Source organism: Salarias fasciatus, chromosome 23 (assembly GCF_902148845.1).
Source record: "Salarias fasciatus chromosome 23, fSalaFa1.1, whole genome shotgun sequence".
NCBI classification, from domain to species: Eukaryota; Metazoa; Chordata; class Actinopteri; order Blenniiformes; family Blenniidae; genus Salarias; species Salarias fasciatus.
In genome coordinates, this window is record NC_043766.1 from 35,858,601 (window position 1) to 35,877,328 (window position 18,728).

The 18,728-nt window shown below is 43.6% G+C and overlaps 2 protein-coding genes across 2 annotated transcripts in view; both read left to right on the forward strand.

Annotated features, from left to right (window-relative positions):
- The window catches only part of LOC115382178 (NACHT, LRR and PYD domains-containing protein 3-like), a 140,903-nt gene extending 125,760 nt beyond the window's left edge, over nt 1-15,143 (forward strand). Inside the window, exons 7-12 of the mRNA XM_030083866.1 lie at nt 7,877-9,671; nt 10,586-10,759; nt 11,780-11,953; nt 12,028-12,201; nt 13,762-13,808; nt 14,004-15,143. Coding sequence (XP_029939726.1) covers nt 7,877-9,671; nt 10,586-10,759; nt 11,780-11,953; nt 12,028-12,201; nt 13,762-13,808; nt 14,004-14,554 — 2,915 coding nt within the window. The 3' untranslated portion in view covers nt 14,555-15,143. The remainder of the gene's footprint in view (nt 1-7,876; nt 9,672-10,585; nt 10,760-11,779; nt 11,954-12,027; nt 12,202-13,761; nt 13,809-14,003) is intronic.
- LOC115382176 (NACHT, LRR and PYD domains-containing protein 3-like) overlaps nt 1-18,728 on the forward strand; it is a 1,518,151-nt gene that overhangs the window by 9,149 nt on the left and 1,490,274 nt on the right. The gene's annotated exons all lie outside the window — the stretch shown is intronic.

Sequence of the window (18,728 nt, forward strand, 5' to 3'; positions counted from 1 at the left end):
GTTGCACTACTGTTTAATATTGTTCTATTTAAATTCCCTTTTAATTTAAAAATATTGTGTCTGCACTTTAAGTTATTGAAAATAATTATTCCCAGATTGATTTAGTTAGATGTAGCACTGCTGTTTTTTTATACTGTTCAATTTAAAAAAAAAATGGCTTGAATTTGCTGTATTGATTCATGTTTTAGAGGGTTTAACCTGAGCCAGGCCTCACCACAGTGATGATCATGTGACAGTCATGCAGGCGTGGCATGGTATTATTTTATAATATACTGGCATCGAATCGGTACTTGGTATCGGCCAATACCAACAGTAAAATTATCGGAATCAGTATCGGGAGGCAAAAAATGGTATCGGAACATCTCTAACACTGCCACAACTCCAGCACAGACCCCACCAGGCAAAAGAAACTTAAATTTTACTTGAGCGCTACTTAAAGAGCGAGGAAGGAGTTCCCTTCTTCCGTGCACGTACATGGACGCAAGCCACAGGCACGAGCGTTTCACTAAGTTGCAGTTACGTCCAAGGCCTGCAGGGGCCGTTGTTTCGCATGAAACGTGCAAACTCCTTAATGCACCTCAGTCACAGTTTAACAGCAGGGACTGCCTTGGCTGACACATCTCTGCAACATTGCATGGCGGTCGGGAACAGTACCTCTGGAATTGCAGAGCAAGGTGGTGTTTCGCCTTTGTAAAAGCGGGGACAGGACAAAATATATTTGGATCACACTCCTCAGCATCTCCGAGAAAATCTGTTCCTGGGTGTATCAAACCCAAGGTAGACAATGGTGAAGTGAACTGATGTCTCATGTGGCATTTATTTGTGTTCGGCTGTACACCTTGTTTATGGACGCGAGATTACAAAGACATGAAGATGCCGATGATCGAGCACAGGTACCTGAGAGAGCTCAGGGAGGACAGAAACCTCCCGTAGAGCAGAAGAGCAAAAGCTCGCTTGATATTAACTTTAGTAGGGATACAGATTGTGAAAGCGGGGCCTCACGATCCTTCTGACTTTTTGAGTTTTACGCATCAGGTGTCATAAAAGTTACAACAGGGATAACTGGCTTCTGTCGGCCAAGCGTTCATAGCAACGTCGCTTTTTGTTCCTTCGATGTCGGCTCTTCCTATCATTGTGAAGCAGTTTTCACCAAGCATTGGATTGTTCACCCACTAATGGGGAACGTGAGCTAGGATAAGACCGTTGTGAGACAGGTTACGTTTCACCCCACTGATTCCATTCCAAGATGACATGGATGCAGTAGCTCTCTGCTCTAAGTCTCAGTGTATCTTATCGTATTGTGTATATGTGTGTGTGTAAAAGGATTTAGACTGTCCTACACCCTCTCTGAACTCAAAGCTGTGGGAATCATGTGTTGCAAAGAAATAACTAGGGACTTCCAGCAGTCCCACAACATCACAACGACATTGTTAAAGTTTGCGCCATATTAAATTATCATTAATTAAACTGCTTTGACTTGATTAAGAAAGGCACACACCTGTATAAGACCTTACAGCTCACTGTGGGTCAGAGCAAATGAGAATCAAGAGGTCGAAGGATGTCCAAAGAGCTCAGAGACAGAATTGTGGCAAGGCACAGATTTGGCCAAGGTTACAAAAGAATTTCTGCAGCACTCAAGGTTCCTAAGAGCACAGTGCCCTCCATAATCCTCAAATGGAAGAAGTTTGGGACAAACACATCTCTTTCTAAACCTTGCCGTTGAGCCAAACTGAGTCTTGGTGAGAGAGGTTATGAAGAACCCAAAGATCACTGTGGCTGAGCTCCAGAGACGCAGTAGGGAGATGGGAGACAGTTCCACAAAGTTAGCTCTCAGCCTCCACCAGTCGGGGCTTTATGGCAGATTTTTATTTTTTTATGTCAAGATGGGTTGCTGAGTGTACATTATTGAGAAATAAAATGAACTTTTTTGATTTTGGCAAATGGCCACAATGACACAAAGTGAGAAACTTCAAGGGGTCTGAATACTTCTCATACCCACTGCATGTACATATATGTTTATAATGCAGCAGAATGAGTGGTTTATAAAGTCCATAATTACTTATGGATGCTCTGAAGCAATGGCGATTGCACTATATTATAATGTCCAGGGTTATTGCACATATCCTATACAGTCGAGTTACACAGTCTGACAGAGGTGGGGATGAAGGACCTGCTCTGTCCTGCACTGTGGGTGTCTCAGTCGGCCACTGAAAGAGCTGCTCAGCTCCTCTACCGTCCGGTGCAGTGGGTGAGAGCTGTTATCCATGATGGATGTAAGCTTGGCCAACATCCTCCTCTCACCCACGTCCTCCACAGAGTCCAGTGGGCAGCCCAGGACAGAGCTGGCCCTCCTGACCAGAGGACAGCCCAGGACAGAGCTGGTCCTCCTGACCAACTTGTTGCGTCTCCTGTCCCGCTCTGTGCTGCCCGGGGCCCAGCAGAAGGCGGCGTAGTGGATAGCATAGGCTGCCACAGAGTCAAAAACGATCCTGAGCAGAGGTCTGCTCACTCCCAAGGACCTCAGTCTCCTCAGAGGGTGGAAGCAACTCTGGCCCTTCTTGTACAGAGCGTTGGAGTTGTGGGACCATTATTGTTGAGGTGAACATCCAGGGACTTGAAACCATCCACCGTTTCAATGTCCTCCCCCTGGATAATTACCAGTGGGTGTGGCAATGTCCTCCTGCTGAAGTCCATCACTGTCCCCTTCGTCTTACTGTTGTTCAAGCATAGGTGGTTAAGCTCACACCAGTCCACAAAGTCCATATTGACCAACTGGTACTCCATCTCATTCCCCTCGGACACACAGCCCACAATGGCGGAGTCGTTGAAGACTTTCTGGAGATGACAGCTCTCTGCATCACTGGTGAAGTCCGAGGTGAAGATGGTGAAGAGGAAAGGTGAGAGGACAGTGCCCTGAGGCGCCCTCGTGCTGCAGACTACCAGATTTGTTTTTTGTTTTTTTTTAATCTGAGGCATCTGCCTCATGGAAAAGTAACATCGTCTCATTAACTTGTCAGTGAAATCTTGAAACCTTCTGCGTCAGTGAATAACTTGTTGTACTGTGCAGCTGTTGCTGATTTCAGGGACACTTTGTAAAAGCAGCCTGATGTTAGACACCACCAGTGTTTCAGTCAGATTTTAGCTTAGGTGTTAGCCACTGACGAACTAGCTGGCTTTGAACGATTTCTTCATACTCCAACATCAGTCGGTGGCATGCGATCTCAACTTTTGTAACAGTGGAAAGGAGATCTAAACGCTGAGCCTCTCTGACAGAATGGGGAAGGATGTTAGGTAACACTTTACTTGAAGCCCCTCTTTATAACACATTATAAGTAGTTATAAACACTAATACATGATCACAATGCTTTATAACTCACTATACAGCAGTATACAGCATAGGATTAAGGTTAGGGTTAGGATTAGGGTTAGGGTTAGGGTTAGGTAATAGGGATCATTAAGAACCCAGTTAATAACTGCTCGTGTAATAACTTTGTAACCCTAAGTGTGAGAGACTTGAGACTTAACCCATGTGTAGAGGGTGACGAGCCGGTCCGTGTGTTAGGGTTAGGGTTTGACTTTCTGGAAGTTTGGGTCAAAAGTTGGTCAAAGTGACATTCTGGACTAGGGTTGTGTCAGGGCTAGGGTTGTGAGTGCGTGGTGTGAAAATCAGGAATGTGGGCCTTTGTTTGGCTGAGTTACAGAGTCATGTTCAAGTAACCCCATAGGAGTCTATGTAAGTGCTAGGGTTTCCAGTAGGTAATAGGGATCATTAAGAACCCAGTTAATAACTGCTCGTGTAATAACTTTGGAACCCTAAGTGTGAGAGACTTGAGACTTGACCCATGTGTAGAGGGTGACGAGCCGGTCCGTGTGTTAGGGTTAGGGTTTGACTTTCTGGAAGTTTGGGTTAGGGTTAGGTTAAGGGGTAAATGTGGTAATCGCAGGCCTGCGATTTTTAATAACTTTGTAACCCTAAGTGTGAGAGACTTGAGACTTGAGCCATGCGTAGAGGGTGACGAGCCGGTCCGGGTGGTAGGGTTAGGGTTAGGTTAAGGGGTAAATGTGGTAATCGCAGGCCTGCGATTTTTAATAACTTTGTAACCCTAAGTGTGAGAGACTTGAGACTTGAGCCATGCGTAGAGGGTGACGAGCCGGTCCGGGTGGTAGGGGTAGGGTTAGGGTTTCTGGAAGTTTGGGTCAAAAGTTGGTCAATGTGACATTCTGGACTAGGGTTGTGTCAGGGCTAGGGTTGTGAGTGCGTGGTGTTAGGTTAGGGTTAGGGTTTGGTCCTGGCATTGTGATCATCTATGAATGTTTATAACTACAGCTACACATGTTATAATGGCATTATAATGCTTTATGAATGTACTTATAATGTGTTATGCAGGGGGGCTTCAAGTAAAGTGTTACCGGATGTTATTTGACGGACAGTTCAGTTCTGAGAGGAAGCATCTGAGGGTTAGGCTTAGGCTTCACGAGAATGTGGGAACCATTGTTCTGGTAGGTTTAATTTCTGGGTTTAGTGTGTGTACTGGCAGTTATTAAAATTAAATCAAGGACTGTATTTTAACTAAACCCAAAATATGGCGCTGTGTACAGCCACCGGCGTACCGCTATGTACTTGAAATTTAAAGAGGACACTCCACTAAATAACTTGGGGAGGGAGACAGGATGAAAATTATGAAGACAGATATTTATATAAAAAACGATCAGAATCAAACACACAATGCAATACCACAATACAAAGTCTTATTCCTAACTAACTAAACAAATCAAATTCTCTTTCTAATTAAATGATACCGTTGCGGCCGGGTGGAGCTCGTTACTTGGATGAAGGTCCTGGAAGCTGACGAAGATCCTGGAAGTTGACGACGAAGGTCCTGAAGCTGACGACGAAGGTCCTGGAAGCTGACGATGATTACGATGACGATAGTTGCGGCACTGCAGACAGCCCGTCAGCGGGCTGAAACGAAGCAGAGGGGCGAAGTGCTGATGTCCCGAATGATAATAATCCACTGGCAGTGACAAGGTCCGAACCAACTCCGGTTGATACTCGCCACCTTGGTATTTATGGACGATCAGCCGACGATGTGAGCTAAAGCTAATTAGCCGGTAGCATCCCTCCTCATATACGCACACCAAGCGCGCTGATGCTGCCACAAGATCTCTCCTTTGAAAGTCCACACAATACAGCTACAGCTCCAGCTTCATTAAAGTCCACACCAGCGGCCAACAAAACGAAAAAAGTAGTACCCGCTCCCGTGCTTGAGTTACACCCACACATGTAAGACGAGAAACTTCCTCACAATGCCCCGGAACGCACATAAAAAAGATACAGGGGAAGCATTCAATTACAATACAAAAAAGTAGGACAAATGAACTTTCAGGTATTTCACATTCAAGGAACATAAGTTAACAAATAAACAGAAACATGTGATAACATTTCACCATGAAGGGCAGAGAAGACTCACATAGAAACTCCATCCATCCATCCATCCATTTTCTACCGCTTATCCGGGGCCGGGTCGTGGGGGCAGCAGTCTCAGCAGGGATGCCCAGACTTCCCTGTCCCCAGACACTTCCTCCAGCTCCTCTGGGAGGATCCCAAGGCGTTCCCAGGCCAGCTGAGAGACATAGTCTCTCCAGCGTGTCCTGGGTCTTCCCCGGGGTCTCCTCCCAGTGGGACATGCCCGGAACACCTCCCTAGGGAGGCGTCCAGGAGGCATCCTAAACAGATGTCCGAGCCACCTCAGCTGGTTCCTCTCGATGTGGAGGAGTAGCGGCTCTACTCCGAGCTCCTCCCTGGTGACTGAGCTCCTCACCCTATCTCTAAGGGAGCGCCCAGCCACCCTACGGAGGAAACTCATTTCGGCCGCTTGTATCCGGGATCTTGTCCTTTCGGTCATGACCCAAAGCTCATGACCATAGGTGAGGGTGGGAACGTAGATTGACCGGTAAATCGAGAGCTTCAAATAAACAGAAACGTGATAACATTTCACCATGAAGGGCAGAGAAGACTCACATAGAAACTATTAACTAAAATTATTTCAAACATCATCACTAACATGAACCTTCACTACAGTGTGGCTGCTCTGCTTGTTGTTTTATCTTCATGTTGTTCAGTGATAATCATGTTGCTCTCAGGACTGAAGGATGCAGCAACTGACAGTCACTCGGCTGTGAGGCGTTCAGGTTCCAAAGTCACAATCAGGACTTTTTCATATCAAGTCTTGTCAAACATTTGTAAATGTGGACAGTCGGTGCTTCTATATGTTCGTTTCTAAGGAAAAGTGATCATTCACAACATTTAAATGGTCCTAAATTGTCAGCAATGTAGAATTATAATTATGTTTTATTGTGCACTTTCCACATTTCACACATTCTTGTTTTAAAAGACAGTTTGTTTCACAAGTTGGTGGCTGAAGACAGCAGCCACAGCAACTCCAGGCTGCTCTTGTCAGGTATTTCACAATTCAGCTTCATGTTTTATTTGTTTTTTGTTTTTGTTTTGTTTTTGTTTGTTTTTTTTTTATTCCACAGAGTGAAGCAGTAGACACTGAAGTTATTGACAGCAGTCTGTGGCAAATACAAGCTAGTTTTTGAAATCACAAAATTTCTAACATCATTGTTTTAATTTCGAAGATTGGATTGTTTAGATTCAAATAGAAACATTATCTTTGATTATGTGTGCATGTGCCCCCCTGCGATTCAAGTGCCCAAACAAAAATTAGCCCGAGACCAAATCAACTTACCGACCCCTGACAATGAAGATGTGTACATGTTTGGATTTACGATGACAGGCATGCTGCTGATTGGCTTGTGCTGCGGAATGAGCTTCTGGAGAAACAAGAAGAGCACCACCATAAAAGACGACCAACGGATGATGTTCTTTACAAATGAATGGGCAAATGCCGACACTGACCGTTCTGGCGAACTTAATCGAAAGATGTATAATTTGATTGGATTTGTGGTCGATTTGACAGGCAAGTTGAATGTCATCACTGAGAGGGTTAAACGCAGCTGCTGTCTGAGAAGTAACTGAGCAGAGGAAGGTCAAATGGCTCTTTCCACACCAAAACATGATACCAGCTGATTGCATTTGGTGTCCCTTAGAATTCAAAACAACCCCTTGAAAGACTCACTACCAAAGGATTGCTTATCTATATCCTCCCTCTCTCGCTCCCAATGCCACCTGCCTCACTGACTGCCGACTGCTTCTGTCGAGGACGTCTCCACGGCAACGACCATCTGCAACTGGGACACTATGACCAGAGCACCATGGGAGTGGGATGGGCCTAACACAGACACATACTGGTCTGAAAAACTGAATCTACACACGTTGCATCCATGACATTCCCTCCCCCACTCTTCTGCTGACGATCAGTGGAGCAGTGGACCTGGTGTGCTGAGAAAGCTTTGACAGATGATCTGCTGAACTGAAAAAAAAAAAAAAAAAAAAAAAAAAAAAACTTGTCTTATGTCATTGCTATATTTGTGTGCGGGTTTGTTTTCTCTCACTTCTAATCATGACTCCCTTTGGAACCGTAATCTGAATTGATGAACCTTTTATAAAAATTAAAACAGTTTGGATATTTATTACAAAATGCTCCTTTACAAATTATGCAATATGACAAAACGCTGCTCGAAAGGCATTGTATGTTCTCCAGAAAGATAAAATAGCCATACCCGAGAAAACAAGGACACAGGAGATGCAGTGCATATCCAGGGCAACATCTTTGTGAGATCAGAGACTGTTGGTCTCCACTAAGGAGCTGGATAGAACTAATTAAGGAGAAACATCTCCACCACCACACTTTCATCTTCACATTCAATGCCAAATTTACTCTGTGCATTCAGTTTTTTTTCCTCTTTTCAGGAACTTCTCTTGGACTCTACCAAAAGAAGCTGAAATGTGGTCTGAAGAAGAGGTTCCAGTGTGTGTTTGAAGGAGTCGCAAAACAAGGAGAGTCCACCCTCCTGAACCAGATCTACACAGAGCTCCACATCACAGAGGGAGGGACTGCAGAGGTCAATCAGGAACATGAGGTCAGACAGATTGAAACAGCATCCAGGACAGCAGACAGAGCAGAAACAAGCATCAGATCAGGAGACATCTTTAAAGCCTCACCTGGAAGATCTCAACCAATCAGAACAGTGCTGACAAAGGGAGTGGCTGGCATTGGGAAAACAGTCCTGACTCAGAAGTTCACTCTGGACTGGGCTGAAGACAAAGACAACCAGGACGTCCACTTTATATTTCCATTCACGTTTAGAGAGCTAAATGTGCTGAAGGAGGAGAAGTTCAGCTTGTTGGGACTTGTTCATCACTTCTTCACTGAAACAAAAAAGGTAGGAATCAACAACTTTGAAGAATTCCAGGTGATCTTCATCTTCGATGGTCTGGATGAGTGTCGACTCCCTCTGGACTTCCACCACACTGATTTCCTGACTGACATTAGAAAGTCCACCTCAGTGAATGTTCTGCTGGCAAACGTCATCAGGGGGAAACTGCTTCCCTCTGCTCACATCTGGATCACCACACGACCTGCAGCAGCTAATCAGATCCCTGCTGACTGTGTGGACATGGTGACAGAGGTCAGAGGGTTCACTGACCCCCAGAAGGAGGAGTACTTCAGGAGGAGGTTCAGAGAGGAGGAGCAGGCCAGCAGGATCATCTCCCACATCAAGACCTCCCGAAGCCTCCACATCATGTGCCACATCCCAGTCTTCTGCTGGATCACTGCTACAGTTCTGGAGAAGGTGTTGAAGAGCAGAGAGGGAGGAGAGCTGCCCAAGACCCTGACTCAGATGTACATCCACCACCTGGTGGTCCAGGCCAAAGTCAAGACGGTTAAGTATGATGCAGGAGCTGCCACAGATCCACACTGGAGTCCAGAGAGCAGGGAGATGATAGAGTCTCTGGGAAAACTGGCTTTTGATCAGCTGCAGAAAGGAAACCTGATCTTCTATGAAGCCGACCTGACAGAGTGTGACATCGATCTCAGAGCAGCCTCAATGTACTCAGGAATGTTCACACAGATCTTTAGAGAGGAGAGTGGCCTGTACCAGGACATGGTGTTCTGCTTCATCCATCTGAGCCTTCAGGAGTTTCTGGCTGCTCTTCATGTCCATCAGACCTTCATCAACTCTGGAATCAACCTGCTGGAAGAGAAACAAACAACCATTCAACAATCTCCACAACAGCCTCAGCTCCACCATGTTCATCAGAGAGCTGTGGACGAGGTCTTGAAGAGTCCAAATGGACACCTGGACTTGTTCCTCCGCTTCCTCCTGGGTCTTTCACTGGAGACCAATCAGAGTCTCCTTCGAGGTCTGCTGGCACAGACAGGAAGTAGCTCACAGGCCAATCAGGAAACAGTCCAGTACATCAAGGAGAAGCTGAGTGAGAGTCTGTCTGCAGAGAGAAGCATCAATTTGTTCCACTGTCTGAATGAACTGAATGATGGTTCTCTGGTGGAGCAGATCCAACAGTCCCTGAGATCAGGACGTCTCTCCACAGATAGACTGTCTCCTGCTCAGTGGTCAGCTCTGGTCTTCATCTTACTGTCATCAGAAGAGGATCTGAAGGAGTTTGACCTGAAGAAATACTCTGCTTCAGAGGAGGCTCTTCTGAAGCTGCTGCCAGTGGTCAAAGCCTCCAGCAAAGCTCTGTACGTACCTCATGACCAAACATGGAGAAGTGGATGGGTCATACAAATCTTGCAGCTATAATTGGTTGTTTGCACACAAGTTCAGAGTATTTACAGTATAATTCCATTAAGGTTTTCCATCACATACAAAATATCTGCCTGAAAAATTAAATTTGGGAATGTGTAGGAAAGAAACAAGTTTACATTTGTGGGTAAAATAAAAACAGAATTTTCTTTACAAACATCCTGTTGACAGATACAAAGCACAAAACTGCATGCAAGACTGAAGTTGCGGTTATGATTTTTGTCATCTTTTCAAATTCATCTGCTTGGATGGTAACAAAGAATTCAATCATTATTCACATGATTTTCTGTCCTCCAGCACTGCCACATACTCTTAAAAGTTTTAACATTTTAAACATTTGAATAAAAAACTAATAAAAATGAAGGCTGACAGTGAAATAGTTCCCCCTCTCTTTATCTTTCTCTCTTTTTCTCTCTCTTGCTCTCTGAGCATTTTCGTCCCGTTCCTGTCCGGCAGCCATGCCAGATGCCAGTTTCAGATAAAGGCAGCAGCAGGAGGAGATTCAGTCTCTTCCTGCTGCGAACATTAAAAATCTGTTTGGACAGTAAAAGGTTTCAATCATACAATATTGTACACCCCAGCTGCTGAACAGGACATGGGGGACCAAAAAAAAAAGAAAAAAAAAGAAATAGAAACCTTAGTCTTGCATGCAGTTTTGTCGAATCTGTGATCAGGACATTTATTTATTTTTTGCGCAGGACAGCAAAACACAATGTACAAATACAAACTCTGAAATATTTACATCCATTTATTACAACTGCAAAAAACAAAAAAATCAAAAAAATATATATATTTCAAATTGAGTCCATGACAAACAAGGATCTGATTTTCATTGTTGCTTCCTCTTCAGGTTGAGCTGCTGTGGTCTGTCAGAGAGAAGCTGTGGAGCTCTGTCCTCAGTTCTCAGCTCTCAGTCCTCCAGTCTGACACATCTGGACCTGAGTAACAACGACCTGCAGGATTCAGGAGTGAAGCGTCTGTCTCTTGGACTGGAGAGTCCTCACTGTAAACTGGAAGCTCTCAGGTCAGGATCCAGCTGCTGCTTGATCATGTGGAGGATCTTCCCTCTTCCTTCTTGACTTGATGCGGCCAAGTAAATTTATTTCCAAAATGTATTTATTGTTGATAGAAGACTGTCCGAAACCCGCACTTTATAAATCAAAACAGAGGTGGGAAACAGACTTAAATTCTACAATTGAAAATTCTCTCTGGTCTGAGTTATGTCAGGACAGCATATCTGACACTATTAATGCACGATATAGATCGATCCATTACAACTTTCTGAATCAATTATATCTAACTGCAGAAAAAACCCACAGGTCCAAACCTCACGTTCTGACTTATGGTTTCGGTGTAAAATTGAAGTTGGCTCATTTATGCATTTTACATGGTTATTTATAAAGGTAAGAAATTTTTGGCTCGACTTGTGTGACACACCATCCAAGACCATGGAAGTTTTAATTCCCCTAGATCCAGAACTTTGCTTAATTGGAAATCTTATGAAAATTGATGGATCACAAAACAAGTATCAAATCAAATTCCTTGGAATTGCTTTGGCAGTAGCTAAAAAGTGTATTGCGGTTACATGGAAGTCTGATTCCCCCTGCTTTTAGCCAAGTGGTATACAGAGATGAATGGTTGTGTGCCGTTAGAAAAGGTATCATACAGTCTAAGACAATCATACAAAAGCTTTGTCAAAATTTGGCAGCCATATTTAAACTACTTTGGTGTAACTGTAAAGTGACTGGCAATACTTTGCTTCATGTCAATGTATGTAAGCTGTAAACCAAAAATTCTAACTGAAACATAGTAAATGGAGTGGGGTTTTTTTCTCTTTTTTTTTCTTCTTCCTCCTTTCTCTTTTCTCTCTTTTTTTCTTCTCAGAGTGAGCAGGGGTGTGTGGGAGTTGTGGGGGTAAATTTAAAAGCATAAAAAGTATTTATGTTTTTTATTGTCATTTGTTGTACATTTGTTGTGCATTTGAAACCAAAAAATAAAATATTTAAAAACAAGGATCTGATTTTCATTGTTGCTTCTTCTTCAGGTTGAGCAGCTGTGGTCTGTCAGAGAGAAGCTGTGGAGCTCTGTCCTCAGTTCTCAGCTCTCAGTCCTCCAGTCTGACACATCTGGACCTGAGTAACAACGACCTGCAGGATTCAGGAGTGAAGCGTCTGTCTCTTGGACTGGAGAGTCCTCACTGTAAACTGGAAGCTCTCAGGTCAGGATCCAGCTGCTGCTTGATCATGTGGTGGATCTTCCTTCTTCCTTCTTGTTCCATGTTTGTGTCTCCAGTCTGTCAGGGTGTCTGGTCTCAGAGGAAGGCTGTGCTTCTCTGGTCTCAGCTGTGAGATCCAAGTCCTCCCATCTGAGAGAGCTGGACCTGAGCTACAACCATCCAGGAGACTCAGGAGTGAAGGAGCTGTCAGCGGCAGTGGAGGATCCACACTGCTCACTGGAGACTCTCAGGTATGGACACACAGCAGGAGCTCCTCATGGAGACTGAGATGTTCTTCATAATGTGTCCCTTGGCTACTCACCAATGCGATCAACTTAGGGGTATCATTATGTTGAGGATCAGCTCCATGGTTTATTTAGCTACTGGAAATAATTTGTGACTATCAAAGATAATCAATAATTGCAAAAAAAAAAAAAAAAAAAAAAAATCAGATTTAAGATTTAAATCGCATAACCTCAGGGGCACAACCTTGTAAACATCCACCTGTCTGTTTCAAGGTGATCTTGTTACTACGCTTGGATAAGGTCACTGGCGGATCGTTACAGATTGGTGTCCCATACGGGAACACACAGATCATATTAATATATCGGTGCACCTACAAGGCTCATTTGGTGCTACTGGGCATACTTAGACACATATCCTATTTGACAGATCCAGTGTGCCACTCAGTATACAGCGCTTAGTGTTAAGGAGTGTAAATACAGCTCATTTTGGGGTGTTTTTTTTTCTTTTACGCACGCTTTACGTGGAACTTTACAGACGGCTCTCTCAGACGCACGCACAACAGGTGCACATCCGCATGCAGGAGCAGGTACATCTCACTCCCCTCTTATAAAGTGAACAAATAAGTGTGCTGATACATTATTCACACTTTCCAAGGGCGTTCCTTAAGGCATGGCGGACCCCACACAAGAGGTCCAGCAAACAGTGGGCTGTCTGGAGTTCTGTGGACAGTACTCTCACCAGAGAAGAGGGGCTGAGGGCAGCTATCACCAAGCTTGATGAGGAGCTTAAGGAGTATGTGGATGTGAATGGATCAGGTGGTTGCAGCATGTTTTCAGTATAGAGATGAACAATGGCACAAACAACTGGAACAGCTTAACTTTAAAAAAACTCCCGGTCACTGAGAAGCAAATGTGAAGGTATTAGCATTATCACAGGATTTCGGTGTTTTTCAAATTAAGGTAAGATTTTGAGGAGGAATTATTACTCTGAAAATAAAACTTGCTGTCCAAGCATGCAAGGACGAAGAGGAATGAGACACATTGGAATAAAACATATTTGTTCTATGAGTGGATCTTCAATGTGTCTGAGTAAATTGTGGCCAAAACAAGCATAAACAGTAACACACTACCAAAACAAAGGTTCTTTTCCAAAGACCAGAGAGGTATTTTTATTATTTACCTCTCTGGTTTTTGGAAAAGAACCTTTGTTTTGGATTATAACTTGGAAGACCAATGAACCTTTTTGGACAAGTAGCACACCACATTTAAGGACAGAGCTGTGCAGCCAGGTGGTGTGTCCTCTCCCGTGCACTCTGCTGCTGCTCTATCTGCTGACAAGTGTTGCTCCCCTCACTCGCTTCATGACAGAAAGTGGGCAGACATGAAACATCTGGAAATGTTGGACTTGTTCTTCTCACACAAACAGTTCCACAGATGGTGGACTTGAAGCACTTTCAGCCTCTTTCTGTGACTCCAGAGACAAACTGAGGAGTTCTGATTCATTTTCAGCAGCAGTTCAGACTCATGTTGGAGAGAAACCCCTTCTGACTGTCTCTCTTCCTGCAGGGTGGACCATGGTGGACAGCAGAGGCTCAAACCTGGTGTGAGGAAGTGTAAGTTGGACTCATCACTGTCCGTTTGTCTTTCAATCAGAGCTTTGGATTCATTCAAGCATTACTGACAAGAGAAGCCTGACAAAAACATTTCCTCATCAACTTTTTCTCCATCAACAACATGTCAGGAAGTCCACAAACAACAAATCCATCACATGTGTCACATCAGGACTTTTTTCTTTTTCTCTCCATCAGATTTCTCTCAACTTCAACTGGATGAAAACTCAATGAGCAGAAAGCTCAAACTGTCCAACAACAACAGGACGGTGACACATGTGGATGAAGAGCAGCCGTATCTTGATCATACAGACAGATTTGACTACTGGAATCAGCTGCTGTGTAGAAATGATCTGAGTGGTCGATGTTACTGGGAGGTCGAGTGGAGCGGAAATGTTTCTATATCAGTGAGTTACAGAGGAATCAGAAGGAAAGGAGACAGTGAGGAGTGTGTGTTTGGAGAGAATCGTCAGTCCTGGAGTCTGGACTGCTCTGATCGAGATTACTCTGTCAGACACAATAACAGAAGAGCAGTCCTCTCCTCCTCCTCCTCCTCCTCCTCCTCCTCCTCCTCCTCTGGTAGAGTAGCAGTGTATGTGGACTGTCCTGCTGGCTCTCTGTCCTTCTTCAGAGTCTCCTCTGACTCTCTGATCCTCCTCTACACCTTCAAAACCACATTCACTAAGCCTCTGTATGCTGGGTTTACATTCTGGCTCCCATGTTCTTCAGTGAGTCTGTGTCCTCTGTAGGAAGGACGTCTCTGTCTCTGACAGCAGGGAGGAGGAGGAGGGGCCTATCAGAAGGTGGGAGGGGCCTATAAGAAGGTGGGAGGAGTTCAGCTCCACTAAAGATGTGATTTCTTCTTTGTTCCATCTGGTGTTTGTTGTGGTTTCATTGTTGTGGTGTTTTTTGAAATGTTCCATCATAAAGTCTTAAAGGCAAACTAGGCAAGGCAAGTCAAACGCTCTTTCTCTCTTTTACTTGTTGTCTTCAGTTAGATTTGTTGTTCAGTCAACAAGGAGCTAAAAGTTGCTAATATGATGCATTGCCATCATGCTAACTCAAGGCTAACACAACGGTAACAACGCTTGTAACGAATGGCGTTATATGTACGTGGAATGTAATTTAAACTCCTATAGGTGGCGGTGTTGTGCAGTAAGTAATTTTATACTGCATTTATTTGTATGTTGTATTTATGAAGAGGCATGGTAAATACTGTTTGTTTTTGTATGTTAACTTAAAGGTGCATTAAGGAGTTTGCATGCTTCATGCGAAACAATGGCCCCTGCAGGCCTTGGACATAACTGCAGCTTAGTGAAACGCTCGTGTCTGTGGCTTGTGTCCACAGAAGAGGGGAACTCCTTCCTCGCTCTTTTAGCAGCGCTCGAGTAAAATTTAAGTTTCTTTTGCCTGATGGGGTCTGTGCTGGAGCTGTGGCAGTGCAGGAAGCCATTCTTTTCTTACTTTCTGGAAGCTCCATCCTCAGTACTGCTCAGTTGTTGGTCGTTAAGCATCTGGCGGAGTAATGGCGGACAAAACGAAACCTAACTAAGGGTATCAGGCCAGCGGGAGCGTGCATTACTTCACATCATGCCAAATTATCCCCAAAAAATTCTGGTGCCGGACCGGCACTGCAACTTTCAAGTGACAATTTAGCGCTGTTAGAAGTACTTGCTATGAAAATGTCAGGGACATTCTACACATCATTGAATATTTGTAACATATTTATCGTGGAGAATAAGTATTTTTGAAGTTGAAAAACCCCTTAATGCACCTTTAATTATTTTGCTCAGAATTGAAATTATACCTGTCCATATTTATTGATATGTCTGGAAATTATATTTACTTGAATGAGATCTGCTTCCGAATGATGCTACGTCAGCGGAAGGTTTACACGTCTGAGCAGCTGATGGCAGAAGATCACTTCAATGTGTAAAGTTTGTTCTTTTAAGGCAAGATGTGAAAGGAAAAGAAGACCCCAGTCTTAGCCATATGCAGGCCAAAGCAGTATGTTTTATTTTTCCTCCATAAATATGGATATATGTTGGTAATGGGGTGAATTGCTTTTGTTATATTTTTGCATTTTGCTTTTGTTACCAGTTCTACGGTGTTTGGTGTGGGTGAAACCAATAAACATCTGTGAAAAGGACATCACGTCTTCGTGTTGTGGTCAGAGGCCGGCATAACGCTGATATGATGCTGAAACGATGGAGACTATTCACCCCTAGGAAAATCACCACAGTGGTCATTAATTTATGACTTCTAAAATCAAGCCACCTAAAGTGCACTGTTTAAAGGGATACATCCATGATGTAGATTTATTTTTTTAAATTCTTGTGATTTATCTTATTTTATTTGTTTTTGTCATAAAAAGTATCAAAGTACTTTGCCTGCACTTAAAATGTAAAATTATATGTCGCAATTTATTGCAAGAGCTACTCACACATTATATTTGAGTAATTTTGTCCATCTGACTGTTGTGTACATGAAACACACTTTTGAGTTCACATGAAAAATTCATAGTAGTCCTTAAATGAATAGAGTTGAGGTTGCTGACGACCTATGAAGCTTGGCGGCAGCAGCAGAGGAGACAGGCTGCAGACAACGTACAGTCATTGGCATCCTCCCTACAGCGCCCATTTCCTTTATGGGAAAAAACCCCCGGTAAGTTCATCAAATATATCTGAGGGATGCTAAAACTATTATTTTCACTTGCAAAGTTTACTTTAGAGATCCTGTTTTTCAGCTAATCGCACTTTAGCTACCTGCCTTCACATGTGGTGAACTAAAGCTAACTGCTATGAGTTAACCAACAAAGGTGGTCTTTTAAGCAACAACCGACTATCAACCACGGTTGTTGGTCTTGGTGCTGTAGCCATCATATATATTTGCTTGGACAAAAGATGCAAGTCTGAGCCTTTGCACGGTAACCTTGGTGACGTCACGTGGAAAAACGTGGAAAAACACAAAACACTCGCGGTCATGTTTGGGTACACAACATCATCTGGACATCGGAGCATTTCGTCACCATCACGTCGCGCCGGTATACACATGTGCAAGACCGCCACAGCAAACAAACCATGACAGATGCTAACTTTGAAAAGTGACTGTGTGGAGCCATCAGGCTGTAGCTCTGTCTACAAAGACATCCAGAGAGTGAGACACTGGTGGACGGAGAGAGCAGACTGTCTGGAGGGAGGAGAAGGTCTGCCGACAGAAGTTAAAGTATCGAATTGCTCGGGTGCCGCCCCGAGAATCACAAACAGAAAAAAAGGCTAAATAAACTCTAATACTAAATGATAATATACTGACAATTTATGTGCCTCACTTTCTATAAATAATCTATAATAAAAGAGCAAATAAACACCCTGGAGTGCCATAAAAGCTCCACAGGGATGCATGGACCAGTGAGCCTGCATAGAACACGCACCGCTGAGCCCAAAATGTAGTATGAGAGAAAGGGCGTGCGCATTGGTGGTGCGCGGACGTGGACACGCAGACATGAGAAGCATGGACGAGCCTTCAACATCTCGTCCATTCGGCGCAAGTAATTTTTCTAAAACTTTATTGGTGATTTCACATCGCCCCCGCCTCCCCTCGCTGAGTGGCTCCGACAGCTCTCTGTCTGACACACCAGACGCACACAGACCTGTGCATCCCCAGTGTTAATGCTAAAGGCTAATCTCTACGGTAAAGGTCCGCCAGCGTCCCTCTGCGAGCACAGCAGATCTCCGAGCAAAGTACGCCCAGGCAAGAAGGTAAAGTCGACGCTGATTTAAATGTCACAGCATAGCAACCAATGACGTCGCCTGAAATGTGAATTTTTCAACTTGATGCGACTCAATTTTTTGAAATTGTGTGCGAGTTTGATTTTGTGTAATTTGGTGCAATTTAATACTGTGCTATACTTAAGTTTAACATTTATTTTCTGTTAAATTCATATTCTGACATATTTGCTTTGTCTTTTCGTTGCTCAATATCTGGAATCTTCCAACAACACAGGTACCCAGGTAAGAAGAAGATGAGATTGATACAGACACATGTTGAAATAGATGTGAGAATACAAACACAAGTAAAAAAATTAATGTGTGCATGAGTAAAAAATTGTTCAGCCAGAGTATTCAGTCAAAATCACCCTTAGAATTATTTTTGGCAGATGTTTTAGGCCTACAAGAGATGAGGATTATCTGAAAAGATGATGATTATGATGAGGAATCCATTGTGTAATTCATGTTTTTTGTGACCTTTTGATTTGAAACATTATGTTGTAGGTTATAATGAGCTGGACTTGCTAAAGATGCAGTGAGGTTCTGCCAACAAGAAGTGATCTCTTGAAACATGATAGACTGCATCATTGCAGTCAGTCATTACCCTGTCTCTACTTGGAATGTCCATGCATCTTCAAAACATGGAAGAGTATGCACACACATCTACCTCAATATCATGTGGAAAGTCAGACACAGAGACCCGGGGCTATCATGTCTTTACATGCCTGTTGTGTAAGAAACAAGACTTTCCCACAGAGAGACAATATTTTGAACATGTTGGCCATCACCTCTAAAGTAACGAGACCATTGACTGTATGTTGTACTGTATCTTCCCCCAATGACTGACAATGATGTGGGAATCGCAGTGCAGTGACAAGCTGAATGTGAGCACTGGAAGCCGGTAGCCTAAGCATCCCGATCCATGACAGAGACTGAGTGTTCACATTAATGTGAAATACCCAGCTAAAACATGATGAGGAGTCATGTTTTAGCTTGGTATTGGAACATGACTAAGTTCCTGGTTGTGACGGTCTGTGCTCAACCTCACACTTCTCTGATAATTTAACAGTTGTTTATACAAAGATCAACAACCGGCTTAAATTAAGTTTCCATTTTGAGACTGAAAGTTGGTAATTGATCGTACTCTAAGAGGTGG